Source organism: Watersipora subatra, chromosome 4 (genome assembly GCF_963576615.1).
Source record: "Watersipora subatra chromosome 4, tzWatSuba1.1, whole genome shotgun sequence".
In the NCBI taxonomy this organism is placed as follows: domain Eukaryota; kingdom Metazoa; phylum Bryozoa; class Gymnolaemata; order Cheilostomatida; family Watersiporidae; genus Watersipora; species Watersipora subatra.
Genome location: NC_088711.1, coordinates 5,860,217 through 5,880,585, shown reverse-complemented (window position 1 = coordinate 5,880,585; position 20,369 = coordinate 5,860,217). Strand labels below are relative to the sequence as shown.

The 20,369-nt window shown below is 32.8% G+C and overlaps 1 protein-coding gene across 4 annotated transcripts in view; it reads left to right on the top strand.

The window, feature by feature from the left end:
- The window catches only part of LOC137394700 (calcium-activated potassium channel slowpoke-like), a 76,441-nt gene that overhangs the window by 44,952 nt on the left and 11,120 nt on the right, over positions 1-20,369 (top strand). Inside the window, exons 13-22 of one of the 4 annotated variants that reach the window (XM_068081466.1) lie at positions 1,697-1,809; positions 2,823-2,978; positions 5,278-5,354; positions 5,944-5,967; positions 7,653-7,670; positions 9,733-9,811; positions 13,685-13,750; positions 14,959-15,070; positions 17,117-17,341; positions 18,579-18,783. In XM_068081466.1, the coding sequence (XP_067937567.1) occupies positions 1,697-1,809; positions 2,823-2,978; positions 5,278-5,354; positions 5,944-5,967; positions 7,653-7,670; positions 9,733-9,811; positions 13,685-13,750; positions 14,959-15,070; positions 17,117-17,341; positions 18,579-18,783 (1,075 nt within the window). Of the gene's footprint in view, positions 1-1,696; positions 1,810-2,822; positions 2,979-5,277; positions 5,355-5,943; positions 5,968-7,107; positions 7,219-7,652; positions 7,671-9,732; positions 9,812-13,684; positions 13,751-14,958; positions 15,071-17,116; positions 17,342-18,578; positions 18,784-20,369 lie in introns of all 4 variants that reach the window. The other 3 variants (XM_068081464.1, XM_068081465.1, XM_068081467.1) reach the window with 3 other exon arrangements.

Sequence of the window (20,369 nt, the reverse complement as noted above, 5' to 3'; positions counted from 1 at the left end):
AAGTCAAGTTGAAGCAAGAAAATTAGGTAATAAACATGCTTATGGATCATGCTATTCTTACTAAGAGATAATATCGTTATTTATATGAGATATAAAGCGATTATTATATATTCAAATGAGCAACATCAGTGTATTTGTCTTTTTACTGATGTGTGCCAATAAGCAATTGCACAACAGTAAATAAATGCATTATTGGTATAAAACTCGCATCACTTTTGGAAGGATATCAATAAAACCCCATCCACTCCTGTTTATTGTTCAAATATGTTGAAGACTCTTTGGTATCAAATCTAGTCAACCTAAGAATATTGGTAGTTTTCAAAAGATTATTTGTAAAATTTGGAGAAACAACAAAATTGAATAAAATATTACAGTGATTTACAAAGGATGGTTATGTCTATGTCATTCATTTCTCATCAGAAGTCTCTTTCTCTGACTTCCTTTATTTGCTCTTAAATGAATAATCATCAGGCTATAAGTCTCTATGGAAGTCTTAGCAGTATCTGAACATATTATGAGCATCTGTGGCTCAGTACAATGCTTTGTATATGTTTTCCATTAGACTAGTTGTTTGATAATTTCTTTTATTTAGACTCCCGCTGCTAGTGTACAAAATAACCTAGCTGTATATTGTTGTTATCCTAGATAGACCTTAGACTTTAGAGTGTGATGGTAATTGTAATGTCTGGTTTAATAGTGGCGTCATCATTCATCTGATGCTGAAGAAATTGACAATAAGGTCGGGACTGTCCCGCCACACGTAAGGCTCTGTGAAACTCTTGTGTGTTGTATATTTTAACAATTACATGTATGATTTTGCACTAATTTGCGCTACTGGTCGATTGCTGCTACTCGCACTTGACACTCTTCTCGCTAGTTGCATTAGAAATGTCCACTATGCTACCTTCTGTGTATTTTTGCACTAAACTTATTAAGTATGGCACTTCACACAATTTACAAATCTTCCCATAGTATAAACAATGTCAAATGTCTATATGTTTATACTCTAAGCCTATGTTCTTCTCACAAGTATTACGCGTTTTGCGACAGTAAAAGGTAAGTAGCCTAGTTTTGCTTTGCTTGTTACTGATCAAATTATACTCACATTATAAAGTCAATACACGTTGCTTATAGTTTTTCAAATCTGATTTTTTTCGTTATCACTTTTTTACTTGAACTTGTAAACATAAAAATTAGAAAATATGATAGTTGCAAGATTCTCATGACTAAGCAGTTTTTTTCAGTTCATCATTATTCTCTTAACTAAACTGGCAGCTGAATGCAATTTTTAAAGTAAAAAAGTAATTTGGCTGCATGTGGCTGAAGTATTTTCTTTGTACAGGGTGATGGGGCTAGTGTGGAGGCTAAATATTTTCTGTGTATGGTTTTTACCATTTGAAAGTGCTATTTTTATGTAAGCAGCTTAGATCATATCACCGAGTTTGTATCGAAGGCTATTAGGTTAACTGTCGTCGAATTAATGCTAGCCTTCTGTCAGCACCTTCTTTAAGCATAAGATGGCAGAGTGTTTGGAATAGCTACGCAATCACATTTTCACATTTGCTTAACAGATTTGGAAATTTGGTCATTGCAGTTTAAAATTATGTTTTTAATCTCCTTTTAATATGAAAAGCTGTTTTTGTTCTTTATCATTTCAATTTGTGCACATAATGACTGATGATCATGATTATTTCAGTTGGAGGATGGACAAGTCTGGCAAAATGACTACTTGAGAGGAACTGGCATGGAAATGTACACTCAGATCTTTTCTGCTGCATTTATTGGCATGAGCTTTCCAATGGCTGCTGAGTAAGTCATTCTGCACTTGATAACTCAGAGTGTTGCATTGTTTTGTTTGTGTAGGTGCAAGGTAATATCATTTGCAGTAAGTGCTTAGCTTTGGTCCGCAAGACCTCTTATAGTCCGATTAACATTGAATGTTGATTGCAAGCTGTACTGATGGGATACTTACAAGACCTGTATATGAAAATTAGCCTAATATGAGCATGCCTGTGAACAGTAATGTGTGGCCTTTTTGATTTCTCGTTTCATCTGTTCAATGTTTATATTGACACTATTAAATGGCTTCTCCATAGACAGAGTCATATTATATTTGCTACTTTAAAACTAAGTTCAATTAATCTCAATTTTTAAAAATCTATCTCTATAAAAAGTTACATGTACCAATATTTTAGCGATCAAGATTGTCTATGCTAAAGTTTAACAAAGCTCATGTGAGAGTGCAAAAGGTTCAACTGCAATGTACTAGCCATAATGAAGGGTTGCATTTGACAAATAAATCAGAAAGTATTAAAATAAGTTAGTCGCATAAAAATTGAAATAGTCGACTTCTCAATTTTCTCATCTCATATATTATCCGGTTGTGTTAATCTCACCAGGTGTTCTGTAAGCCAGCTGACACTTTCCACATGAGTTTTTCTTGATCAATCTCATATATTTCATCATCATTTACTTCTGTAACTCATATGATCAACCATGTCAGGGCAGAGAGCATTGTAACTCATATGATCAATCATGTCAGGACAGAGAGCATTGTTCAGCAGTGGTTGCAAATCTTATTTTTAAAATTGAAGATATTTTTCACAATGTATAAAACTAATTCCATTTTGTTTTAGCTTTTGTTTTATGGCTGACGGCCTAATGTTAGTTTCCTTTTTTATAATTCTACTGTGACTACTTAGTAGGCCAATCTAATGTCTTCTACCCAGCTTAGCTTAATGGTGAGGAGATGGTTTGTACACTAGGTACTATTGACTGATCTTCGTTGCAGACCATTTTTTACGCGTTCTCTGTTTATTTAGACTGTGCTTCACTAAGCTCCATCTGCTGCTAATTGCGATTGAGGTGAAGACAGTGGATGGCGGAACTAACATCGCTATAAATCCTGGTCCGAAGGCTCGAGTAGAGGCAGGAACTCAAGGATTTTTCATTGCACAGTCAGATGATGAGGCTAAAAGGTATGCAAAGTTATGAATACGTCACTAGTTCGTTTGCTAAGATATTTATATTTTAAATAGTTGAGATCTTAATAGTTACAAGCACTTACATGTATATTCGAATTTTTGCTGACATAATTGCTGACAGGTCTGCAGGTTCACTTAATTGAATTAAATTTTTGTTTTATTGTTGAAAAAGATGGCAGAATCATAGAATATTTTAGAAATAATCATAGAATGATTATTTCTAAAATAATTAAATGCTAGTTTAGTTTTATAGCTAATAGCAAACTTGTGACCCAAAAAGCGAGCAGTCAGTGCTCTCCATTTTAGTCATAAGAGTAAACATTATGTTTGCATGAAAAAATTGATTCCTCAACCTTTTAACACAAGTGGGTGATAATGTCTGCACAAGGTCTGGTCTCCTACCAGAGACCTGGGAGTTTAAGCACTCGCCTCAAGATTTTAGCTTTGTCTGTCACTGATTTGTGTTTATATATACATGTATATATATATTTTTTTTTAGGTAAGTTGTGTTTGGTAGAAAAAACTTAATACTAAAAGAAATGTTAGGAGAATATAATAAAATTGCAAGTGTTAAATATACAAGTATATATAGTATATATATATGGATATATATATATCCATATATAGAAATGTATATATACATATACATGTATTTCTATATTTATATATTTATATATTTATGTATGCAAGCATATACTCCGCTGATGGCACCAAATATATATATACCAAAAAACTTTTATTTGAACACCATGGCATTCTATTTTTCAGCCCTTTTTTATACTGACACTTTATTAGAGGTGACATTCATATAAAGAGTGGCATTGTATTTTTTAAACATCTCGTTAGAATTTTGGGAAGATAAATTTAACCCTATCACGGGGGAAATGAATGTTGCCTATATTTTGCACTTTTTCCAGGCAGAGTGACATTATTCCTTTTTAATGCAAGAAATGTATTAACTTACTGGTACCTCCAGCTTGTTGTAGATCTGCAAATAAATATGCACGGAAAGCTGATAATGTCTCTACCAGTTGATATGTATTGCTTGCGATTCACCTACGATGATATTATAGCCTGTGTCTCAATTTGTTGAAGCTTTCAAGTTTTTTATTTCAATCTAAATTGGAAGGCGTATTTTTATCTTATAATTACACATATATTTAACAATGTTGCATAAAAGCTCATTGCATTTGTTGATATGTTTGCTACGGTTTACAACCAAAACTGGCTTTTTATATGCAATAGAAGAGGAGTTATGAGCGTTGATCTATTGTAAGCCAAGTTCAGATTACTGCAATGATGCTATCAAATAGTATGCTATAAATCTGCAAATTTATAAGTTATATAATAATAATCTATCAAATGCCACATATATATATGCAAGAACAACTGACGTAAACAAAATTATATTTATAACACATTCAGAAACAAAAATTAACATTTTTAAAACAAAAATACTAGCATCGTTTGCTCGGCCAGTTGTGTTCTGATTGGTGCTTCTGTTTGGACCCATTTCATATTCTTCAGGTTGTTCAATACTGCCCACAGTGTCTTCTGACCTCAACTTCTTTTCTGTACAGCTGAGCTAGTCGATATTATTGTCCAAACAATGTTTTAGTAGAGCAAAACTTTTAGTCGATATAATTTAAAATATACGCATTTTGCACAAATAAAGAGAAACCCCATGTAATCAAAACAGCCTCAAAATTTTAGTCCCAAAATATGTAGTAGCACAGATTCCATCATAAATGCCACAACTTTTCTCACATACATCGAAGTATTAAGACTGTGTTAGAAAAGGAACTACAGTACTTTCAGCCTGATACAGTTACTAATTATTTCTAAGGTGTTGCATTCAAAGTTTTAACAAAAAGAACCTTAAAGTATTGGAGTTGGAAAACTAACTTTGATATGAACAGAAACAATGAGCGGATTAATTGTTATTGATGTAATCGAGTCATTATGAGTACGGTTTTGTGGACACTTTTTTACTGATCACTTGCTATTATGGGTTTGTAAGGATCAAGAATGTCACATAGTGGCGGTCAAATAGAAGTGGCGCTCAAATAGATGTGGCATTCAGATAGAAGTGGCATTCAAATACAGGTGTTACAGTATTTAGACACATCAGTGGAGTATAGAGTGGCCTGAGAGACAAACCCTAGCCATGATATCAAGATTCTCGCACCACAGCATTTTAAAGGGTTCATCTAGCACTATTCCATAGTGCACATGCTGTAAAACACTGAACCAACACGTAATACAGATACGTTGTTATTCATATATTATGTAGAGCCCATTTCTACTGTCAGAACTGCCACTGCGATCTCACTGATGTCAAACTTATCAAGAAATGTCGATGCAAAGGACGTGAGTATTGCAGTTATTTTTGTTATTTTAGTCAACCAATTGGGCATTAACAATGCATTGCTTCTATTAACCATTGTTCATACATTCTATTATGAATCTATGCAACTCTTATGTACATTCTTTATTGATGATGAAGCATCATTTACTTTTAATCTTTAGCCTGTGTCAGTAGATTTGTATTTGGTGCAACTGTACTGATATCTCACACTAAGTCCTGTCTTATTTATAGTAAAAAAGGTGACAGAAAAATTGACAATGCAGCGAGCGACAGAGGGTAGATTACTATTACCAATTATATTTGTTGTTCATCTTCTTTCTTGCGACTAACCTTTGCTGTTTAGCCAAAGCAAAGGTTGGGAAGCTCACCTTTTACTTGATGTTCTTTACCCACTCATTTTCGTGGTACTGTCTGCCTATAGTACTTGTTTATGTTTGATAAAAACAAAAACTTTGCAGTAAAACATTTAAAATATTTTGTATGTTAAAAGACTTTAAACCAAGCAAAACTGTAATTGATGAGTTTTCTGGTTATAATTAAATAGACCTGCAGATGCACTTGTCTTAGATTTACCAAGTTGATCCCTTGCAGACATATACCAACAAGGAAATGGAGGTATTGTATAGGTTCATTTTTGCTCTCTTCATCTCAGCTATTCCTCTTAACCTGCTCATCCCTATCCCAAATATGAAGCAGATTAAATTTTCTGAGTGCATGGCAAGATAGAAATAGGTTTTAGTTAGATGTTAGCATGCCTCTTCTCATGCTCCATCCACACCTCATCCGCACCTCATCCGCACCTCATCCGCACCTCATCCGCACCTCATCCGCACCTCATCCGCACCTCATCCGCACCTCATCCGCACCTCATCCGCACCTCATCCGCACCTCATCCGCACCTCATCCGCACCTCATCCGCACCTCAGCCGCACCTCATCCGCACCTCATCCGCACCTCATCCGCACCTCATCCACACCTCATAGCTCTATAAAGATGCAGTTGAATGGCAGACACCATTCGCAACCTTGCTTCACCACTTCTTCATTTACCTTAAATTGAACCTCATTCGGTTAATATTCAATATTTACTGTAAAATACATTCTAACATGCTTAGCTTAGGTGCCAGACATCTTTTGGATCTTCAACAGCTGGTATTTGGGTAGTAGACTACGCATATCTTCTTTCTTGACCATGACATGTAACTATTAAGTTTCCCTAAATGTTTTCTGGTTTATTGAACTTATGAAATAAAGACTTTGATGTGCTACACAAATCTTTGTTACTAACAATGCACTTGCTTGCTCTAGAATAATTAGCAGGCTGAATATTTACAGATCTGCTTGTTGCGTTAAAAGCTTCTCTTTCTTATTCATAGTGTGTGATTTGTGTTTAGTTCATTCATTGTTGTCATACTAATTCATTGAACTTTAGACTGAGTGGCAAGATCAGCAAGACACCCGCTTGCACAGGCAAGACACTTCTATGACCTTCCAGTCTGAGTAACTTTGAGTTATAAATGTTGGTCACTCTTAGCTTATTGACAGAATTCTTATCGTCATTTATTGATTCAAGCAACATGTTTGCTGTTAAAGAGCCTTACACTCATAGTTAATTCACAGCGATCTCTCTTTATGCTTCACATGATCTAGCGTACAAATCTTTATTCTAACTAGTTATATTTTCAAGCATAATCCACTTTTGTGAAATTGATTAATGCGATTTTGTTAGATAATGTTTGCCATGTGACTGTTATAGGTATGACTGCAATGGTTCTCTCACAGGTGGTCGCTAACAACCAGCACTCCATCATGAGTAATTTTAGCACAAATCCAAGTTTCGAGTCGAGCAGTGCTAACATATCTGATGGTATATAACATAGTTAGACGCTCTCTCTCTGTTCACCGCACATTGCTCTCTTGCACCACAGTAGGCTAGTAGGCTACTGCAGTGCAAATGCCTCATGCTCCAGCACTCGCCTCACTATGTGTGCGCATGGCTTCCTACTTTCTTTGTTTCAAGGTTGTGCGCCAGAAAAGTTATCTCTTTTTACAGCTTAGTTGTGCAGCTTTAATGTTTGTTGAATTTTTATTTGAATCTTTTTGTTCAGCCAAAGCTGCTACAACAACTGACTTGCCATTGGTTATGGCAATGGTTAAGTCGGCTTCCTTAGAGTCGGCAGCAGTCGAGGAGAATGCTGAAGGGAGGAGCTTAACTCCTGAAAATACTGATCATGATGGTGCTGAAGAAGATGGTACATTGCGTGTTGTGCCTTTTGTTCAACTTCGTTTTTTTTATTGTAGCTAAAGCCACACTCTTTGGTATATTGTTGTTAATAACGCAGGCGCTAGCTTTGCAACATACAACTGTGACAGTCAGCTTCGCTTTCATTAGCTCTGCTGTCCAACTAATGCATTCACATTATCTCTACTAACTACTAACATGTTGACAAGGATTCTTTGTATCTGAAAGTTTATGATAGAATGTTACACCGAGTAGTAATTAGGTAGGCGTAACTCTTAACCTAGAGTCATATTACTCATATTGGTAGGTGTAAGAACTATGCTACGTAAACCGCCTAGTTTAAACCATAATTGTCACATACAAATTTTATCGTATTTCCTAGGTAAATCAGCCACGCTGATTCCGATTTTGTACTCAAAATAAAGATTGGTCCACTAACCTTCAAAATCATTTAGGCTTTTTTAAAGCGTTTCAATATACATTTCTAAAACAACACAATCGGCATTACAAGCTCCGCCCATAAATATGTGACGAAACCTAGCTTTTTCAGGAACAGAAGTTAGGAATGTTTAGTCCGATTTAGAATAATAGAGATGGGTGTCTTAAAACCCATTATTATCTAAATCCGGCCTGTAAAATCATCTCAGTCTTTTATGAAAAGTATATAAACTATTTAAAATTGCTCATAGCTTATTACATGATGTTTAAATAGGCTGAACGCCGAGGAAAATGAGCTCAAATAGCGCGGTTTTATCACAAGCTAGCAATGTTATCGCGCATTTTTAAATATGCAATGTTAAATAGCTTATCTACCTTTCAGAAAAGACTGAGATTATTTTTAAGGCTGAATTTAGATGTTAATGGATTTTAAAACACTCATCTCTATGATTCTAAATCGGTCTAAACATCCCTACGTAACGTCTGTTCCTAAAAAGCTAGATTACGTCACGTATTTATGGGCGGAGCTTGTTGTGCCGATCGTGTTGTTTTCGAGACCGATATTAAAACGCTGTGAAAAGCCTTCATTACTCTGAAAGTTAGTGAACTAATCTTTATTTTTAGTACAAAATCGGAATCAGCTTGTCTGATTTACCTAGTAAATACGATAAAAGTTGTTCGTGACAGTTATGGTTAAGAGGCAATGATTTGTACATGAATGTCTTTGCTTTGTCTTTTCAGAGTACCCTTACATATGTGATTTTCAATTTCCAAATTTAAAAAAATTGATTCAAAATAATGCATCTTGACACTATTTAGTGTAGCTTTAAGGATATCAAATTTTGAATGATCGTCCATTAAAATATTTAGTAAAGGATATTTTCTACAGTTAGCACTTGGGGACAGTTCAATGATTATCTCCAACAACCCAGGTGATTGGTAATATATTAAAATTACACCGTTGAGTTCAGAGCTTGATCCAGTTCATTTGAATGTTACCACGGTTCTATTATAGTTTGTATTATCACAAGTTGTTATTGCGCACTAAGGGTTGTGTAGTCAATATGTCTCAGTTTTGTTTTCAACACTTAATGCATATTGTGGAAAAAAAATCTGTTTAATAGTAAGACATTGTATGCGCTGTGATTATCAGAAAAATATGTGTTTAGTTACCAAGTCATGTGAAACTGTAATTGTCCTCCTGCTGGCATGGATAAACTCCTGGCATTTTTAGGCTTATATTTTGTTGTCACTGAACACTAATCCTTTACAGGTGTTTTTTCTGGACTTGTTTTAGCAAAATCTTACTTTGCTATCTATGTTCATAAACTTGAATCTAACATTTCTAACACCCTTATTTTCACTTTGCCACTAAAGGTTTGTTTTGTGTAACTTATAAGTTCACTGAAATGGAATAGCATTCGTATTATACCCCACTATTGTTATTTGTGGATGTTTAAATATTCAGTATAGTTAGTTGATAGTAATTTGTCTTTTTGGATGCACATAGATTGCTCATGGTAGTATATATTCCTAAACAGCAGAACGAATGATGGTATCGTTATTTTGACTCATTTCAGAAAGCTAAATGTACAAGTGTAAAGATATTCTACAATTATTTTGGTAGTTCAGAATCTTAGTCACCATGTGTGTTCTGAGTTTTCTTCATATGGAAACTTAGAAGAATGTGCTTTGTTTTAGTGGAAATGAGAGATGGCTCTGACAAAAAGATGAGGATAGGAACAGGTGTGAGCAGAACAGAATTTCAGCAAAGCAATAAGTGAGTTCTAAAAAAATTCTTAAAAACTATTATGAACTTACTGTGTTGTGCCTTTCATGGCTACATTGTAACAGCGTTGTTTGTTGCTAATGTGTAGTATTTACCTAGCGCACAAATACATGTTCTGCAAAGTTGATGCTAAAAATTCTTCCTTGTGTGTTTAAAGCATGGCTGTATGCACCCTATCTGCAGACACGCATATACAAGTTTTTTTGCATATGTGTGTTTATGTGTTGCTATTTGTTCTAGAGCTAAGCACAGTTTAAAATTTAACAACAACTTGGGTTGCTAGTAAAATTGTTTGTTTTTTACAAAAGTTGTTGCTATTTGCCCTTCAAAAAAGCTGTTACTATTAAAAGTCTCATTGTCATTATCGATAGGTTGACTTAACAATTTCATGTAAATAAAGGGCTTTCAACAAATCGTTTAGTTGTTTTTCGCTTTTTGTTTTTCGCTTTTTATTTTTCATACGGGTTTACCAGTTTTCCTAAGATTCTTATGATTTTTAGTACTTGTTTACTCACTGCTTTGTGTGTGTAGCTTTTATTGCGTTTGCCTATTCTTACCATAAAAGCACCATTTAAACTAACATTTAGAACAGCATCTGCCTCAGTAAGGAAACACCAGTTACAACAGTTACTAGTAATGTCTGAACAATTAAAAGGCGTAAAAAAAACTAATTGCAAATTAAAACGGAATGCTACTTCATTTTTTTCTAAAGCCTCACAAAATGTTGGGTTAAAAACATGATCGCTGATCAGTCAAGTGATACTCTGGACTATACATTTGTATCAAAGTGTCTGCTAGATTAGTTTTACTCACACTAGAATGAAAACGAGCCAAGGTACTTAGTAAAAGTCATAGAGTTCTTCTAAAGGTTTACCTGGTTCATTTCTATTTAGGTTGAGAATTTATGGCAAACATTTGCATTTACGAATCTATTTGTTTATAGATTTTAATGGGTAATGTGACTTTTAATTAACGCTGTTAGAGTATGATCATAACTAATGATAATGATAATAATGAACATAACTAATGATAATGATAATAATGATCATAACTAATGATAATGATCATAACTAATGATAATGATAATAATGATCATAACTAATGATAATGATAATAATGATCATAACTAATGATAATAATGATCATAACCAATGATAATGATAATAATGATCATAACTAATGATAATGATAATAATGATCATAACTAATGATAATGATAATAATGATCATAACTAATGATAATGATAATAGTGATCATAACTAATGATAATAATGATCATAACTAATGATAATGATAATAGTGATCATAATTAATGATAATGATAATAGTGATCATAACTAATGATAATGATAATAATGATCATAACTAATGATAATGATAATAATGATCATAACTAATGATAATGATAATAATGATCATAACTAATGATAATGATAATAGTGATCATAACTAATGATAATGATAATAATGATCATAACTAATGATAATGATAATAATGATCATAACTAATGATAATGATAATAATGATCATAACTAATGATAATGATAATAATGATCATAACTAATGATAATGATAATAATGATCATAACTAATGATAATGATAATAATGATCATAACTAATGATAATGATAATAATGATCATAACTAATGATAATGATAATAGTGATCATAACTAATGATAATAATGATCATAACTAATGATAATGATAATAATGATCATAACTAATGATAATGATGATCATAATTAATGATAATGATAATGATGATCATAATTAATGATAATGATAATAATGATCATAACTAATGATAATGATAATAATGATCATAACTAATGATAATAATAATAATGATCATAACTAATGATAATGATAATAATGAACATAACTAATGATAATGATAATAGTGATCATAACTAATGATAATAATGATCATAACTAATGATAATGATAATAATGATCATAACTAATGATAATGATAATAGTGTTCATAACTAATGATAATAATGATCATAACTAATGATAATGATAATAATGATCATAACTAATGATAATGATAATAATGATCATAACTAATGATAATGATGATCATAATTAATGATAATGATAATGATGATCATAATTAATGATAATGATAATAATGATCATAACTAATGATAATGATGATCATAATTAATGATAATGATAATGATGATCATAATTAATGATAATGATAATAATGATCATAACTAATGATAATGATAATAATGATCATAACTAATGATAATAATAATAATGATCATAACTAATGATAATGATAATAATGAACATAACTAATGATAATGATAATGATGATCATAATTAATGATAATGATAATAATGATCATAACTAATGATAATGATGATCATAATTAATGATAATGATAATAATGATCATAACTAATGATAATGATAATAATGATCATAACTAATGATAATGATGATCATAATTAATGATAATGATAATAATGATCATAACTAATGATAATGATGATCATAATTAATGATAATGATAATGATGATCATAATTAATGATAATGATAATAATGATCATAACTAATGATAATGATAATAATGATCATAACTAATGATAATAATAATAATGATCATAACTAATGATAATGATAATAATGAACATAACTAATGATAATGATAATGATGATCATAATTAATGATAATGATAATAATGATCATAACTAATGATAATGATAATAATGATCATAACTAATGATAATAATAATAATGATCATAACTAATGATAATGATAATAATGAACATAACTAATGATAATGATAATGATGATCATAATTAATGATAATGATAATAATGATCATAACTAATGATAATAATAATAATGATCATAACTAATGATAATGATAATAATGAACATAACTAATGATAATAATAATAATGATCATAACTAATGATAATGATAATAGTGATCATAACTAATGATAATGATAATAATAACTAATGTTTAGAGTTGTTTGTGTTATTGGCTGTTTATACCATGATTTTATGCCTGACAATTTAGAATCCTTTTAAGATGGTTTAAGCACCGATGTTTTACTGTGGAAATGGGCTGCCTCAGGAAAATCAAGGAATAACTATATTATGTCAATTATGGTAGTTGAGCTGCTGTCAGCGAACTGAGTGAAAAGTTTGATGTTCAAATTTTTTTGCGATAATTAAAAGTGAATAAGCATTTCTAAATTCTTTTGTTCTTTTGTTTTTATTTTGTTTCGTTTTGTTTTTATAATCGTAGCAATGTTGAGTTACATCATAGGCTATTAATATTTGTATGTTTAGGAAATAATGAAAAACATAAGTGATTTCTTGTACACGTTTTGCTGATAGTAGGATATTTCTATTTCCACTTTATCACGATTAAATACTTCAAGTAGATCGTGCTTTTCTTAAGCGATAAGAATATAGCAATGTTCGAATGATTTGAATCTTCTTTTACATTTGTGAATAAAATACTTTTCTACAATTGTTTCTGGTTGGTCACATTGCTAAAAATGAGATATTTACTGCATATCATTTGCACTGCAAGCAACTAGGGTTGCATAAGGTGCATTTACATAACTATATTGGCTGGTTATTAATGATGGAACAACACACAGTTTCACTATATGTGCTCAGTGAAGATTTGTCAAAAGTCTGCACCAAAGATCTAAACAGAAACACTTTTGTACCTTTGGTGACACTGATCGGAGGTAGTTGTTGCCTTCTAATGCAATATTTTCTCTATTTCTGTTCTTTCTTTTGTCATCACTTTTCTATTTTATAATTTGATGCACTGTTGTTAACACCTGCTTACATTCTTACATGTGTGTTTCATCCAGTAACTACCTAGGTCATGCAATACGGACTTACATGCCTCCATCACCCGAGTTAGACCTAAGGCGCAAGTATGTACTAGCACTGTCTTACCTGCATGTCTGCCAACTGTGCACGTGTCCAACTTGTCTGCTGCCTTGCCTCCTCGTAAGTGTGTCAATTTAACCTTTTTGCATGCTGTACTAATGTAACCGGCTTGGCAAGAATCACTGAGCAAAAAAGAAGCATCGAGCGTTCCAATGGGCTTACCCTAGCAAGGTCTATCTGATTTGCCACAGCTTATCAACTTATGCAATTCAGTTATGCTGCTGCACAAGTCGCGTTTGTTGTTACAAGCATATTCATACTCAAACAAGGATGCATTGAGCTCTATTCAACTAGAGCTACCAACAACTGCTACATTTGAATATGCCAGCAGAGTACCAACACAATAATAGTAATAGTAATAGCCTTCATTGCAATTGTGTAAAACTGTACTTTTTTCTATAAATTATTTAATTTAATTGCTGAAGTCTTCTTTATCTTTGCCGAATTCCGCACAATGTTTGAAATTTAATGCAGTAATTTTAATACATACTAATCTAACACTGTCACATAACCATTTGTCTAAATACACTTGCAAGAACACTGGTGAATCAATGGCACGGCACGCCTTTGTGAAGGTATCGCTATTAAAAAGTGTTTTATAAATGGTTTTACTTGAGTGGTAGCTAACGTGTGTAGTTGGCTGCATCTAAATGTATATAGCTTTCAGTGCTCATCTTTTTTGTCACTTTTTATACGGTACATGTAGTTGCCATAAGCTTTTTGGGTCACAGTCGCAACAATTGCTAATATATATATTTATTTTACATGTTGGTTTAGCTATGTATCTCAGTATCATAATTATTATTAGTGTTTACTAAAATATACGATACTTGTTATCCAATACTAAAGAGTTAGAACTATAATATTTCATTCACCAAATGCTTTCTCTTTTTGCCTATCCTATTTTTTGCAATATATGGAGTTGTTGATCTTCGAGCATTACAAAAAATAAATGCACAACCGGATATCTTATGCCGTCAATTTTAACCTATCAGTGTTCCTGCGAACTTAACAAGAACTGCGCAGGGTATTACTATTTATTTTTGTATTAAGCACCATGAGATCTCATCAAATCACATTCTAAAATCTAAATAAAAATAGTGAATACCAGAATATTTCAGAATACTCTTTATGGTTATAAAATCTTCCTTTGCTGAGTTGTTAGCTGTAATAGACAAATTTCTTGTTACAGAAATAAGACAGACAAAAAAAGTGAGGATAAACCTGCAACACCTGAGCAGCGGTTCGATCCGACCGGTATGTTTCACTGGTGTCCAGAGCAAGATGTCACTGACTGCCTAGTTGTAAGTAGTATTTTTATTTTTAACAACTTATAGGACTTATAGAATGTTTAGAACTTGAGTATTCTAGCATTTTGGGTTGCTAGACTATGTCGGTTTAAGACTAATTGACAGTATTGCCAATTGTGCATTGTTACAACATTTGGCCATCTGGTACTTTATTGGGAACTACATGTAGGTTGAATTTGGTGAATACAATTGCAATATTAACTAGCTAAAATGTCTATCATATATATTGTGAGCCAGTCATTCTGTCTGCATTTTCAGATGAAAATCACAGTTTTTGAGTTGTTCATGAGTTGAATTCCTCGTGTGTCATAATTTTGCTTCAGCATTGAGCTTGACTTGAATCAGGTTTCTTTTAATATTTATTTAAACATTTATCATTACCAATAACGTAAATTATTTTAATTTGTTCCAAAACTAGTTAGCAGCCTTTTAAGAATTTTGACATAGATTTATACCATAAACAGCGTATTAAGAGAGAAGGTAACAAAATACATTGAACTTCTCATAAATATTTTATTAATAGAGAAATGTATTGCCATATCATTTTGTGGAAAATAAAATAGTATAAATTAGTTGAATTCCCGCGGTAATAAAATTCTTTGTACAGAAAACTTGTTTTTATTTAACATATAACGGCAGTTACCATTCTAGCTTTCAAACTTCATATCACGAGGAAAATGTTTTGTGCAGGTCAAATAAAATAAGAAACAAAATAAAACAATTATAAAAGTGTTTAAATGTAAATGTGAAATAATTAGCAAGTAATAGCTAAATTAAGTCTGTTTTGCTACGGTTACAATAAAATATGATTTTGTAATGATACAATTAATACGAACTGAGAAAACAAAATAAAAATCCTGAATAGTTTGAATTAATAATAACAATTCATTGCATAGAAGTGTGTGTGTGCGTGCATGCCTGCGTGTGTGTGTGTGTATATGTGTGTATAAGTGTGTATATAAAAAAAGTTACTGTTCTAGCAGAAGATATCCATCCAAACTTTGACTATGACGATACTGGTACCTCTTGGTACTGGTATAACTGTAAAAATGATATATCGGGCTGTCTTTGTCTGACCGAACGGAGAAAGAATGTAGAAGCTATTCCTACTCGAGATAATACTATTGTCCGCGTGATATGTATTGACCTTGATTTTTCAAATAAATCTTACGAAAAACCGGAAATAAAAGTTCACAAAAAGCTGAAAAAGCATCATTAATAGAGTTTATTGAGTTTAAATTGATAATTTTATGAAATTCAACCATGTTTCATAGAGTTGATAGAATTTCAATTACAACGTCATTTAGCGCGTACAATGGAGAAAATAGTGTATAGAGGATATAGTAAAAGCTATGAATCGTAAGAGTTTTTGCAGGCTCATGGTTAGAGAACTGGATTGCAAACCTGTGGTTGCTATCTTCGTGAGTTCGAGTCCAGGGACATGTGAAATTTTAATATCCAAGATTTTAATAGCTGTAGCCGGACAGACGGACAGGTACCCAAACGAATGGATAAACTTTGAAAAAAATATATATACATGTAGATATAGCTTGTGGGATTTATTCTTACGAAGGGTAAAAATAGAATAATGTACTAATACAATCAGGATTTTGTAAACCACCACTGACATTTCTGTATACATTGGTGGAATACTAAATATAACGACAGGGTATTGGTAGGTTTTCTCAGCTTGTATTCGGGTGGTAGGGTTCGAGTTTCAAATTTTTGTTCAGCTCTTGAAGCAAGTACATCTGAAATTTGTTGTTCTAACTGAAAGGTAGCTGTTAAAAAGTCTGAAATCTTTTTGTTCAAACCTAAAATTGTTCGAGATCAGAGCTTTTCGAAAATCGAGGTTGGACCATACTTATAAAATGATCGATGCATTAATCTTGCGTTCAAGGTTAAAACCGGAGCACTCGACTTGCCGTAATTGAAATATTCTTTAAATGATTTATAAATTTAATCATCTATTCAGTTTTATAAGGAATTGTGATGGTTATATATGATTATATTATATGGCAGTTTGTTATCCATTTATAGACTAATATGCAAACCCCGCCGTCCAGTTTGTCACACCACATAGTCGTCTGCATATTCTCTAAAGAGGATTCACCACTCATTGGCCTTGGCAGCTTCATAATGCCTTTGAGAGCAAGTAACTACCACTATAGTGAACTCAAGCACGTCATACTTCTCGGCAACATGGAGTATCTCAGTCGGGAATGGACAAGCATTAAGAACTTCCCCAAGATTCATGTAATGCCGGTAAGCTTACCGTTTCTTTCCTTCACCCTTGGTCAAACCTAGATCTTTTATGCTTTTGTCAAACCTAGATCTTTTATGCTTTTGTCAAACCTAGATCTTTTATGATGATATATTTATTAAATAATGTGAATGCTAATGCTATTCCCAGCATCTATGCTGTTAACTATGACCATCTATGAATGCGGGCTGTATGCTCGATGATAATTTACTCATCTGAATAACTTACAAGTATGTTGAAAAATTATATTATATAGAAAAAAAAAATGAGCCAGGCTAGTTTGTAAAAATATTTTTTGTAATTGGCTATGTTTGGTCGTTATATCAGCGATGAATATGTACCATCATCATCATTGTCATAACTATGACAAGAATGTTTTGGACTGTGGCACCATGAGTTGTCCAAACTAATGGCTCATATACAAGCTCTGAACAAAGAATGCTTTTGATGTTTTAGAAAAGTATACCTGAAGTTTTACAGCTGCAATGGCTATAAACACATCGCAAATAAAATAGCTCAAAACAAGCATGATAACTTGTGGTGAACTTTGCAAAAAACACCTGTATGGAATACCATAGCCTTGTCTATGATGTATGATCGAAACTGCCTTTGTAGTTTTAACAAGTGCTAATGGAGTACCAGGATTATCGCCCTTTTATAAACTTAATTCAATGCTTGATAGGTTATTAAAATCTATGTCGTTATTGGTATTGGATTTTACTGAGATGTTAATTGTTGCGATGAAATGAGAATGTGCACAGATGCTTGCATTAGCCATTCAAACTCAGATTTTATTAGAATTTTGTGTCAAATATTATAGTTATGAAAATCAGATGATTTAAAATCTCATTCCAAGGACTGAGCAGGTATTGCTGCCTGGGACATATGTGCAGTCAGGTATCACTGGGTATTCTATAGAAAGTGCAAGAACCTCTTTTCTTACAAGCTAGACTTTAGCTTCAAGTATCGGTTTTCTTTACACCTTTTTTCAATCACAATAATTAAAAATAAAATATCTTCCTGCTAATTGTTCATAATTACATTTTCCATCAGCAGATTTTAACCATCTTAAGCTATACAAGCCAATGCATGCATTTTTAACTTTGGGCCAGCATTCGCGCAGCCATTCAGTTTTCTTATTTGTAATTCCACTTCCACAATAATGATACCGCAATTCCTCTTGTTATACTTTTTATGTCCACACTTTCTAAGTCTATCATTTATGTGATGTTTTGTCAGGGCTCTCCTCTAAACCGATCCAATTTGAGAGCAGTTAATATAAGCACATGTGACATGTGTGTGATATTGTCAGCGAGGAAAGGAGTGAATGAGACGGATGATCCATCACTCGTCGATAAGTCTGCCATCTTGTGCTCGCTCAACATCAAGTCGATGACATTTGACGATACGCTCGGTCTAATGATAAAAAATAAAAGGTTGCCAGGTGAGTTGCAAGCTAGTTACTAGTTCTTTGAAGTACTTTCATTCGACTAAACGGTCTCACATCACAAAGGAGATATGTAGTTGTTAAAATAGCCTTAGTTAACTATTCGCTTTAGTAGTACCTACTAGTATTCTATCTAGTATGCCTTATGAATTAGTACAAGGTCTAATTTATAGACACAACTCTATGGTTCTTTGTAATGACAAAAATATTTCTGGCAAACGCCGTTAGTCAGTTGCTATCGTGTAATTTTTTTGCCAAATGCAAGAATACTGGTTTGTTTTTAGTCAAGTAGTTGGTCTTATTTTTATGTGCTCATTTGCTTGTAGTACATGCAGTTTAACTCCTTGCGTACCACGGCCGCGTGGTGCTGCTCAATGCAGCGTTTGCGTATAGCTAAGAGCCACATCATACCGCTTGAGTGGGCTTTGTACAAAAATTTCTTCGTATGAAGAAGTTCATACATATGGCTTTGTACAAAATATTTCTGGTCAATGCTAGTTGCTTAATTAGCTTATTGTGTCTGTGCTGTTACGAAATGAAACAATCATCAAGCCAAAAGAAAACAAGTTTACAGCCCGCGCTGAGCTGAGTTTGGTCGCAATTTTTTCTTCGTAATTGCCATTGGTGTCAGACCCGTTACAACTACCGAGGCTTCAAAAATTGTATGTTAATGGCCTTCTGGTGATTACCTATTGAGTAATAGCACTAGTGACAGGGACTATTCAATTTTTTATAATAGTAATAATGCTGTAAGCTATAGTAATAAGCAATATATCTTCCGACTCGGAACATTTACAAGTTATTAGTCACGGTAGTTGGGGAAGTGGCTGCAACAGTATCTAAGCATATTTTACACCACATTGCTAGAATTCTTTATGGCATTACCTGATGTAAAACTTTATGCTGATTAATTTGGTATTAAAACCTCTTTATAGGCTTCATGGTTCAAGAATTAGCATAACTTATATGTGAAATGGCCAAGTATTAGATTTTACTGAACATTTAATTATGTCCAAGGAAAAAAAATAATTGGATAGCGAAAGAGTTAAAGAGTTAATGTAAAAAAGAACACTTGAAAAGTACTAATTTTCCTTTTGTTCAAGTCTGAGATAATTTACCATGAGATACAGTGGAACCTCGGTTCTTGAACGCTTCGGCTCTCGACCAATTCGGTTTTCGACCAAAAAATTTGAGATTGGTTTGTCTTGGATCTTGAACATAAATTTGGTTTTCGACCAGACCAGAGCATGCGCATCGGAATTATACGTTCGGAACAGCTCCGGATACAGCATGGAAAAATTCGTTAACAAAGGGAGAAGCAAGTTACGCTTCATAAATTCTTTACAAAATGGAAGGAACCATCTGGGACGACACCCCTCTACCAAAGATATTTGCTAGAGAGACAACTCCTCCAGTCGCGTTACCCTAAATTGTTTTAGAGGAGGATTCTCCTTCAAAGATGTGATATAAATGTGTCATTGCTGTTTATATTTTCTCTTTCACACGATTTTTGATGTAATTGATCTGTGGCATTTTTTGCTGTTTCATTATCAATTTCTACAATTTTTGGTATTGTATTTTAA